The 10,734-nt window shown below is 66.9% G+C and overlaps 2 protein-coding genes across 4 annotated transcripts in view; both read right to left on the bottom strand.

Moving 5' to 3' along the window:
- Positions 1–2,712: 2,712 nt before the first annotated feature.
- The window catches only part of LOC142819607 (protein S100-A1-like), a 36,242-nt gene continuing 28,220 nt past the window's right edge, over positions 2,713–10,734 (bottom strand). The window contains exons 1-3 of one of the 3 annotated variants that reach the window (XM_075907827.1): positions 10,471–10,593; positions 4,561–4,751; positions 2,713–3,037 (exon numbers count right to left, since the gene is read on the bottom strand). In XM_075907827.1, the coding sequence (XP_075763942.1) occupies positions 2,882–3,037; positions 4,561–4,704 (300 nt within the window). In that variant the 5' untranslated portion in view covers positions 4,705–4,751; positions 10,471–10,593 and the 3' untranslated portion in view covers positions 2,713–2,881. Of the gene's footprint in view, positions 3,038–4,560; positions 4,752–6,413; positions 6,829–10,470; positions 10,594–10,734 lie in introns of those variants that run through there. The other 2 variants (XM_075907825.1, XM_075907826.1) reach the window with 2 other exon arrangements.
- On the bottom strand, positions 3,053–4,544 carry LOC142819605 (uncharacterized). The gene has a single exon (XM_075907822.1). It carries the CDS (start codon positions 4,213–4,215, stop codon positions 3,181–3,183), a length of 1,035 nt encoding a protein of 344 aa, XP_075763937.1. The 5' UTR covers positions 4,216–4,544; the 3' UTR covers positions 3,053–3,180.

The following is a 10,734-nucleotide window of genomic DNA, read 5'->3' as shown; positions in this document are numbered from 1 at the left end:
GGGAGAGGTTAGAACCCATCCCCCACCTCCCCTCGGACACCCCAGTGCTCCCTGTGCCCCCCAGCCCCCCTTACACAGGGGAGAGGTTATAACCCATCCCCCACCTCCCCTCACACACCCCAGTGCTCCCTGTGCCCCCCCAGCCCCCCTTACACAGGGGAGAGGTTATAACCCATCCCCCACCTCCCCTCACACACCCCAGTGCTCCCTGTGCCCCCCAGCCCCCCTCACACAGGGGAGAGGTTATAACCCATCCCCCACCTCCCTCAGACACCCCAGTGCTCCCTGTGCCCCCCTCACACAGGGGAGAGGTTATAACCCATCCCCCACCTCCCCTCACACACCCCAGTGCTCCCTGTGCCCCCCTCACACAGGGGAGAGGTTATAACCCGTCCCCCACCTCCCTCAGACACCCCAGTGCTCCCTGTGCCCCCCCAGCCCCCCTTACACAGGGGAGAGGTTATAACCCATCCCCCACCTCCCCTCAGACACCCCAGTGCTCCCTGTGCCCCCCCCCAACCCCTTTACACAGGGGAGAGGTTATGAAACCAATCTCACCAACTCCAAACGGGCTCTCCGCGTCCCAAAGGACCAGCCGCATCCCCGGGTCAATGGATACGCTGGCTCCCTGGGCAGCCCTTTCGTGCCCACACGGATCGGTGTAGTCGCTAAGGACGGGCGGGCGGAGAGCTGAGAGTCAGGCTGCTGATGAAAGAAGCACGTTGCATCCACCGGTCACAAGGGTCTTGGCGCCGCTCGCAGCAGAGATGGAACAAGCGCCTGTCGCTGGGCTGCAGCCCGTGAGGAGGGGTCCTCCGTCCCTGCGGGCTCAGTTCCTAGCAAGCTGCCTCCAAAGTGCTGAGGCGGAGGAGACGGCCCCGGGCCCCTCGTGTGGAGGGAACCCCGTTGCTCTGGCTGTGCGAACGTGCCTCCCAGCACGGCCTTTGCCCCACGAGCAAGCCCCGGTCCACGCCTGGCTCACACGCGGGTCTGCAGGCTCACCGCCAAGCTCCCCAGCTGTGAGCGCTCCCCCGGAGGGGCACTGTCAGGGAAGCGCTGCGGGCCACTGGACTGCCGCCCTGCCGCAGGAGACTGCCCGGGCCTGCCGCTGCCTCCCAGAAGCAAACACGTGCCGTGCCGGGACAGAGCCACCACGCACAACTCCATGTACAGAAATGCCGCCCAAACAGAATCAGCGAGTCGCAGACACCGCACGTGTCTCGCTTTGCACGAGATTCGGTGCACGTGTAGAATGGTGGTCGCACCAGCAATTGGTGTGTTCAGAGCCGACTCCAGTCGCGTCTCACCCCCGGTGGGCGATAAATGCCTGCAGGGAAACTTGTCCTCCACTGCTCTTGGGTGCTGTGTGGGGCAGGGCGGGTGTGGGTTTGTGCCCACGGACGCTGCAGAAAGGCCTGACTCCAGTCTGTGACAGGGGTCCCGTAGGCTTTGAGCCCATACGCTTATGAATGCGACGTGCCTGGAGTACGCTTTGTGCGAGTTTCTTCGTGGGAAACCGTTCCCATGTTTGTGGTTAGAAATACGGCCTCCAAACCCGGGTCACTAATGCAGCCTTGCTAAGTGAGGGCCGCACAGGGAACTTAATGGCCCAGTAATCAACACAATGAATTGGGAATAGACTTGGATTTCCTGTCAGCCTGAGAGGAGGAGTCATGGTGGCTCCTCCCAAGACACATGGCCATGCCCCCCGATGCTGGGACCCATCTTGGACGCTGTACTTTTCCACTCAATGTGAGAGCGAAGTTTAGACTGAACACAAAGGATTCCCGCCCTGTGCAAAACCTGTTTCAGGGTGGGGAGTGAGGGACTCCTGCTCCGCGGTCTCTTGGGCTACCCCACCCAGGATGACGCCTGGAATCAGCTAAGACTGAACGGGGGAGCGGGAAAGAGGCTGGGTCCATCCTGGGAGGCTTTCTAGTCAGTGAAAGAAGCTTCTTAGAACAACTCTGCGGGCGAGATATTCCACATCCCCAGCTTCCTGCTTAGCCGCCAGGCCCCCCCCCCCCCCACGGATGGGCTCTGCCGGCCGCAGCTCGTGTTGCCGGCTGGAGCCCAGGGGGGGCGGCGGGGCGGGACTGGCGGGTGGCCCTGTCCCGGCGCGCGAGGCCTGGCGAGCCCCTTTCAGCAGAACGGGGCGAGGGGGGGCCTGCAGCCGTAGCTCAGGGGCCGACCGGGAGGAGGGGGACGCGGGGAAGGGCAGAGCCCCTGGAGCCGCTGGGCGCTAACCCGGGTGTGGGGCTTGCTGCTCCCGGGTGAGAAGGCCCAGGGCGGCGGGAGGGGGAGGGGCCCAGTGGTGGGTGTCCCTTGGGACCAGGGCTGTTGAAGGGGGTGATGCTCCACTCTGAACCCCGGCCTCGCACCTCCCCCTGGGCCGGGGCACCGCGACGGCCACCCAGCGCGCTCCCCTCAGTGCCGGGCCCTTTGGCCCCTCTGGGGCTCTTGGCCCCGGGTTCACACCCATGGCCACCCATGCAAAGAGGAAGGGGCCACGCCAGGGCTGTCCCGCCGCGGGGACAACGTGGGAGGAGAATCCGGGCACCCAGGCCTGTGCTGGGCTAGAACCCGAGTCCCTCACCCCTTGAGTCTTACCCGCTGGCCACGCGCCCCTCCCGCCCCATTGCCCCCCCCGCACCCAGCTCAACAGGCCCCCCGCCCGGCGGCTCGCGGACACAGCGACGGGACACGGGGCACTGGAGGGAGGCAGGTTTTATTGATGGTCTCTGCCCGAGCCGGCAGCGTCTCTCTGGGACACGGGCTCATGGCCAACCCTCAGTGCGGCGTGGGGGGGTGACTTTGTCACGGCCGGGATGTCGGAGCCTGGCAGAGGCTCTGGGGCCTACGGCGCCCGTGCCGGGCTGCTCTACTCTGTGTCATCAGGCGGGTGCGTCTCAGTGTGCGTGAGGGCCATCACGTTGGCCATGATGATAGCGAACTCGTGGAAGGCGATGCAGCCGTTCTCGTCTCCGTCAAGCCCCGTGAAGAGCTTGTGGATGTATTCCTCGTCGGACGTGTCGGGCTGCCCGGGCGCAGGAGAAGGAAGAATCCCTTGGTCACATGGTGCTCAAGGCTCGCCCACCCTGACGGAGCCAATGCACCCTCCTTGCACGTCTAACGGCAAAACCCCGCCTGCCCCGCCCACGCCGGGGAAAGATTCCCAGCTCAGGGGCAGCTGGACACCCGGCTCCCTAACGGCCAGCTCCCCGACCCCCGGCTCCCCGACCCCCGGCTCCCAGACGCCCAGCTCCATGACGGCCGGCTCCCAGACGCCCGGCTCCCTGACGCCCGGCTCCCCAACGGCCGGCTCTCCGACCCCCGGCTCCCTGACGGCCGGCTCCCTGACGGCTGGCTCCCTGACGCCCGGCTCCCAGACGCCCGGCTCCCAGACGCCCAGCTCCCAGACGCCCGGCTCCCCGACCCCCGGCTCCCAGACGCCCGGCTCCCAAACGCCCAGCTCCCCAACGGCCGGCTCCCAGACGCCCGGCTCCCAGACGCCCGGCTCCCTGACGCCCGGCTCCCCAACGGCCGGCTCTCCGACCCCCGGCTCCCTGACGGCCGGCTCCCTGACGGCTGGCTCCCTGACGCCCGGCTCCCAGACGCCCGGCTCCCAGACGCCCGGCTCCCCGACCCCCGGCTCCCAGACGCCCGGCTCCCCGATGGCTGGCTCCCCGACGCCTGGCTCCCAGACGGCCGGCTCCCAGACGCCCAGCTCCCCGACGGCCGGCTCCCAGACGCCCGGCTCCCAGACGCCCGGCTCCCTGACGCCCGGCTCCCCGACGGCCGGCTCCCAGATGCCCGGCTCCCAGACGCACGGCTCCCTGACGCCCAGCTCCCAGACGCCCGGCTCCCTGACAGCTGGCTCCCAGACGCCCGGCTCCCTGACGCCCAGCTCCCAGACGCCCGGCTCCCTGACAGCTGGCTCCCAGACGCCCGGCTCCCTGACGCCCAGCTCCCAGACGCCCGGCTCCCTGACACCCAGCTCCCAGACGCCCGGCTCCCTGACGCTCGGCTCCCTGACGCCCGGCTCCCAGACGCCCGGCTCCCAGAACCTTTCCCAGGAGTCCCTGACTCCCCGCGCCAGCAGCCTGAATGTGAAGCTGAGAGGGATTTGAGACCCCTCCATGGGGCCCCGGAGATCCCCAGGAGGTGGGAGGCTCGGTGAGCTGGGCTGGGCCCTGCGAGCTGGGCCTGCCTCATGTGGCGGCGTTTGCTTGCACCAGGCAGCACCAAGGGCAGTGCTACAGGGCCCGGGCGGCGTTTCACTGACAGGGTTCCTGATTTGGCGCCGCGCGGCGAGCGTTGGGTTCAGGGAGCATCGCCCTGCGCCCTGGCGCCCGTTCAGGGTCACCGCGCGGCCTCGTGGGCTCCCCAGGCTAGCCCCGCGGCTGCACTCAAGGTGGGCGCCCGGCATCCGGCGTGCAACAGCCAGGCCCACGGGGGAAATGCCCCCGACAGGGCGAGTGAAGGGAGAGGAGAGGCCAGACCCTGGGGGTGGCCAGGGCGCCCCCCACCCGTCCCTCACACCCCGGCAGCTCAGCTCACCGGACACGTGGCGCTCACAAACGAGCTGCAGTTCTCCTGCATCAGCTGCTGAAACTCGTCCTTGGCCAGGCAGTCGCCCTCAGAGGCGTAGCTGTGGAACGTCTCGACAATGGTGCTCATGGCATTTTCCAGGTCGCTCGCCATGGCGCTGGGTGTCTGGGAGCCGGAGACAGGGGCGCTGCGTCGGTTCACTGGGTTATAAGGGAGAAGCCAGGTCACCTCTGTGCCCCCGGGGGGCGGCCCCAGAGTCTGTACGAGGGGGCCATGTGGGGTGTCAAACGAAAGCTGATGTCCTACTGGTTCTGTGTGGGCTACTCCTGTTCCGGAGTGATGTCTGTGTGTGGAGGTCTGGCTACGGGCGCTGTGCTTATGCTGAGACAGAGCACTGGGCCAGGAACGTCCAGTCAGCGGCTGTGCTAAGTAGGGACCGCCAGGAGGGATATAAAATGCCATGAGGCGAGACCATCTGGTCTGCAGGGCTGCTCCTGATCCCACAGGCGGCCTTGCGAGAACATGAGAACACAAGAACGGCCGGACTGGGTCAGACCCAAGGTCCATCCAGCCCAGTAGCCTGTCTGCCGACAGTGGCCAGCACCAGGTGCCCCAGAGAGGGTGGACCGAAGACAATGATCAAGCGATTTGTCTCCTGCCATCCCTCTCCAGCCTCTGACAGACAGAGGCCAGGGACACCATTTTATCCCCTGGCTAATTGAGTTAAAACAGAGTTTGAAGAGAAGCTAGATAATGTACTGGAGGTTAGGTCCATAAAAGGCTGTCTGCGAGGGACAGAGCCGGGGGATCGCCGACCCCTCCTGACATGGGACGTGCACCAGAGACTCCTAAGCCGGCCGTTTGTACCAGCTCTGCTGAGAGCCTGCAGCGAGAACTGGGGGATTGGTGCATGTACCGTATTCTCCTCCACCTCACTCGCCTCCTTTTCCTTCTTTTATTAATAAACCTTTAGATGTTCAATGCTAAAGGCTTGGCCCAGCGCGCTCTTGTACATTGACCGGGATCTGTGACTGGTTCTTTGGGACCGGGGGACCCGTGCGGGCAGGCGAGATCGGGTTCCAGAACCCCTCACTGGCGTGCAGGCCCGGGGCAGACTGGGGCACAGGGAGAGCTGGGGTTTCCGAGGGGTTTTGCGTGGCGTGACTGGTATCTGACCTGTTTGGGAAGGTCGCTGGTCGGGGGCTGTAAGGAGCCCTGAGCGTGAGCAATTCACCCTGAGCGGTGCCCAGACCCAGCCCGGCCCGTCACACGCTGGCTAAGGACGGGTCCAGACACCGAGCCGGTGAATGACCGCAGCCTCCTGCCTCCGGCAGCCTGGCCGGCGCTCACCCAGCCGGCGGAATGTCCCTAGCACGGCCCCCGGGCTGGAGTCCCAAGGGCCCGCTGAGGATGCCCTGTGTGCGGGGCACAGATCTAGGGACGGGCCCGGCTCTGGGGGGGGAGGCAGAGGGCGGGTTCTTGAGTATTGGTCCCATTCGACAGACGGGGCCCTGAGCCACGGAGGGGTCTGCTCACTCAAGAGGAATATTCAGGGCACATGGGGGTGCATTATCCGCACTGGGCTGTCGCTGCTGGGCTGTCACCCAGCTCTGGCCGTTCCCTGGTTCCCTTTCCCAGGAGCGGAGCCTCTGCCCCTCCAGCCCAAGGCAGCGTGATCAGCCTGTCCGCGGCCCCGGAGACCTCCCTGCGCTCGAGCAGCGTTTCTGCCTCGCTGCCGGGGCGTTGCTGCTTCGTGAGCTCCCCCAGGCTCCAGCCACAGCTCCTGTCCACACCGTGCCCTGCCGGGCAGTGGGCTCCGGACGGCCCGGCCGTGGCTCCCACCAACGTGGCCACAGACTCACCTGTGTCGCTGGGAGCTGCCGGAGACGAGCCGCGGGGGTGAATACAGCCCAGGGCGCGGGCGCTTTTATAGGCGCCTGGCGCTGAGCCCTGCGCGGGCGGGAGAACGCCCCTGCCTGCCCGGTTCTTGTTTCCCGCCCCCGTCAGATCCCGGAGCCTTGTGCAAGGCCCCGCGCCCGGCACGCGCAGGAGAGGCCTCTGGGGAGGGGTCGCTCGGTGGTTTGAGCCTTGGCCTGCTGATCCCAAGGGTGCGAGTTCAGCCCTGGAGGGGCCAGTGAGGGACCTGGGCAAACCCGTCAGGGATGGTGCTTGGCCCTGCCGTGCGGGGGGGCTGGACTCGACTCCCAGGCCCCGTCCAGCTCTCCATAGAACAAGTCTGTGCAGAGCAGGGGGCTGGGCCATTCGCCTGGCGGCACCAGCTGGCGCGGGGCACCGCGGGGCCGGGGTCACCGCCGTCCTGCGCCTGGGGCCTTGTGCTCCGGTTCACCCCGAGCATGATGGGAGCTCGGAGCCGGGCCCCACGGCTCAGCGGGGTCACTGCAAACGCTTGTGGGGTGCCGGGGGTGTCACTGAAAAACCTCCCCTGAGGCTGTGGGAGGCAGGGCCCTCGCCAATGGGGGGCTTGGCTCCAGCCCTGGAAGGGGAGGGGAGGGGCGGGGGCGGCTCTGCCAGCGGTTTCAAGGGCCCAGAGGCTGCGGTCCTGGCCGGGAGCCAGGGGGCCGGTCGGGCCCTTCGGCTCCGCTGTTCCGGGGCACCGGGCGCGAGGCGCGGCCAGAGGAGTCCGGAATCCGGTTGCGGGGCGCTCGGTGCAGCTGCTCCCAGCCCGGCTGGGCTCCGGGGCTCTCCTGCCGGCCGCCTTGCGGAGCACCAGGGAAATGCAAACCCCTCTCCAGGCCCCCCCGTACTCTGGGGGGAGCTCCATGCAGCAGGTCGTCTTCCTCTTGCCCAGGCTCGCGGGAGCAGGACAGTGTCAGCTCGGCCCCCTCGTGCCCAACAGCCGGGGGGGGCAGGGAGGAGGAAGCAGCCGGCTGGGAACGTCCCCGGCTCCCCGAGAGCCAGAGGACAAAGAGCAGCAGGGACCCGGCCTGTGCGGCTGCAGCTCCCCCCCCAATGGCTCCCTTGCCCCCCCACTCATCCCTGCACCCCCTGTCTTGTATCCCTCCCCCCGCAGCCCTGACACCTAACCCCCCCCCCCACGTCTCCCTTCTCTGGGCCCAGTGCACTACAGCCCACTGCCCTCTGTTCTTGAGGTACCCGGGTGACCCCCTGCCGGGAGCTTTGGGCCCTTTAAATCTCCAGGCCCTGGGGCAACCGCCCCTTTGCCCCCCCCCCCCCCCCGGCCTGGTCACTCGCGAAGGCAAAAAAGAAGGTGCCTGTCAGACAAGAGACGTTTTACCAGGAAGCGTGGGGGGAAAGGGGGGGCTGGGCGATGTTCGGGGGGAGGGCAGAGGAGCAGGGAAACAGCCGGGCCGGGGGGCAGCCCCTCCCTTGCCAGCCTTGCTCGGCTTGCGGGGGCCAAGGAGAGGACAGATTTCTCTGTGGGTCAGGGGCCCCCGACCCAGAAAAGGTCCCCCGCCCTGGTCTCCACCCTTGGGATCAGCTGGAGGCTTATTAAATGGGTGGTGCCTTTATCAGGATCTCAAGAGGAGGGAAACTGAGTCACCATCAGTAGCTGGCTCATGGGCTTGGCCGTGTTCAGATCACAATGTGCTGCCCACGCTGCATGCTCCGAGTGCCTGTCACTTCCTGGGGCCGGCCCGTGGCCCTGTGCCCGGACGGACGCTGCGTTGGGGCAATCGCTCTGCACCTGTCCCCCGCCCCCGAGCCAGCCCCGGGCCTGAGCGTCCGGGAGGGACCCCAGCCTGCTCCATGCGCTTCCTGGAACCAGCTCCATGCGCTTGCTGGGAGCGAGGCCGCAGCCACGAGGTCGCCGGCCTGGCCCTGGCCAAAGCCCCGCAGGGTCCATCGCTGGGCGTGTCCCTCTCGGCCCTCGGCCTCGCGACGCCCGCCGGGGAGCCCCCCGGCAGAAGGTGCCAGCAGCAGCCCTTTGGGCAGGGGAGGGAGGGGAGCTGTTCCCAGCCGCAGGGAATGGGGGGGACGCCATGGCCCCTGTCTTTGCAGAGCCCCCCCCCCGTGCCCGTCCCCCATGGCCGGGGGCAGCTGGCCCCCTCTGCCCGCCCAGTGTGGCCAGGCCGCTCACTCCTCCAGGCTGCTGCTGGCCAGCCCCCTCAATGGCTGCCACGTGGGCCGGAGGGCTGGGCTGGGCTGCGGGGCCCCAGACCCAGCTGCAGGGGCTCTGCAAACCCGGCCCAAGAGGTGGGGCAGTGGGGAGCGGGAGGGGGCTGGAGCCGCCCTTGTTCCTGGGGCAGGACGCAGGGCTGGGCAGCAGGGGGCGATCTCCACAGGCCGGGGAGCTCGGGTCCCCCCAAAGTCTGGACCCTGAAAGTCAAACTTGGCATCTGCTGAGAGCGCCTGCCCGAGCCCGACCCGCCCGGCACGGGCCCCAGGGAGCCGGGCCTGAGCAGGCGTGTGGCCCAGGTAATTGACGGGTGGCGGATGCTCCTGCCGAGCGAGAGCAGAGAACGGGGACGAGGTGGCTGCAGGTGACGGCAGCGAAGGGAGTTACCGAGCCAAAGTAAACAACAGGCGCCAGCTCGTCCCCACGCCCGAGAGGCTCCGCCCGCCGATTGTTGTAAACATCCCTGTCAGGAGCCAGGCGGCCTCCACTCCTCCGTCAGTCGGAGAGGTTCCCAGCCGGCATCGCGGGCCGGGGGGGTCTCCTGGCCCCCCCCTCCGTTGTTTAGTTTCCCACCTTTGTTGCCCTTTGCCCAAGCCGGAGCTTCCTTGTGCCCGGCTCAAACCCCCCCCCCCCCTCCGGAGCGGAAAAGCGCCGGATCCAGCCGGGTCCCCGCACTGGGTGCCGGGGGGCGCAGGCCCAGCCCCCGTCTGGGCTCCCGGGAAGAACCAGCCCTTCCCCTGAGCACCGGCCCCCACGGCCCCGGGTCTCCCGTCAGCACGTCGCCCGTTCCGAACCGCGCCCGCGGCGAGCGCCCAGCTCCACCCGCCCGAGTGGTGCGCGAGGCACCGAACCTGCGTCCGGCTTTGAAACGGGCACCCAGGGTGCACATGCCTAGAGCGCCTTCGAGTTCTCCCTATGCATATTCATGAGCCAATTTACATAAAGCCGGGGGGGGGGGGGAGCGGGACAAGGGGTCTAAATTGGGTGGACCGCTCCGCAAGGGAGCTAGGCCTCGGCGTCCTGGAGGCCAGCTCCTGGGAACCCGTGTGCCGCGGCCGTCGGAAGCGTGAAGAGGCTTTTGGGAAGCAGGAGGAACGAGACAGAAACCGTCCTATTGGCGCTAGACAAACCCGTCTCCCGCCGCCGCTCACCCGCTCGCTTGGCATTGGGCGAGGGTCCTCAGGGCCACGCCCGGGACGGGGGTTTGGATCGGGGGCGATCAGAGAGCCTGGGAGTGTCGGCGAGGGCCCAGGGCCACAGGGGGATCTCCCTGCTCAGCTGAGGACGTGGCTTTGCCCCCGAAAGCGCATGCTACTAGCGAGATACATTCGTCAGGCTGGAAGGGGCGACAGGGCTGCGTGTGGCTTTGTAACCTTACTGACTAGCCCGCTCTGAGACTGTTACGGGGGGTATGGTGGAGAGCTACGTAATCATGATTAGTGGGGGGAATTGAATGACAGGCTGTTTACTCCTTCACCTTACAGTAGGTCACCCAACGCAATGTATAGGCAGCAGATTTAAAATTTAAAAATAACCTCACCGTTAACCTGTGGAACTCTTTGCCAGGGGATGGTGTGAAGGCCCAAACTATGACACTGGGCATTGGCCACTGTGGGCAGACAGGACACTGGACTGGTTGGACCTTTGCTCTGACCCAATTTGGCCGTTCGTATGGTCTGAGTATCTGCCCCCAGCTGTAACCCCTAGAGCAGAGAGAGCGCCCAGGAGTCTGGACAGGGCCTGTCTCTCCCCAGAGTTACTCGCAAAGGAGGAAAACACGTGACAACGTTAACCCTGGCCAGGTCCCTTTGGTGACTTACCACGAGAAGTCAGAGCATGTTAGCGCTCGAGCCGGGTGGATCTAACGGTTCCTGATTGGCCGTGCCCCTGGCCGCTCATCGCTCAGTTCTCTGCCAGGAAAGGAGTTTCCCGGTGCCGCCGTAGCCCTGGAAAACAGGGTGCATGCCTGAGGGAGGGGGGCCGGGGCAGTGCCCCTCCCCCCGATGTGGTGCCGAATCCACTGATGTCACCCCCCTCCCCCGCCTCCTGTGAGGAAATGGGGAGTTTGGAGGGTTCAAGGGGGG

Source organism: Pelodiscus sinensis, chromosome 24 (genome assembly GCF_049634645.1).
Source record: "Pelodiscus sinensis isolate JC-2024 chromosome 24, ASM4963464v1, whole genome shotgun sequence".
Classification (NCBI taxonomy): domain Eukaryota; kingdom Metazoa; phylum Chordata; order Testudines; family Trionychidae; genus Pelodiscus; species Pelodiscus sinensis.
Note: the sequence above shows the minus strand (reverse complement) of the source record. Positions and strands in the feature narration are given on the sequence as shown.

Coding starts and splice junctions, on each gene's coding strand:
- LOC142819605 (XM_075907822.1), bottom strand. CDS start 4,215: ATGAGGCAGGCCCAGCTCGCAGGGCCCAGCCCAGCTCACCGAGCCTCC.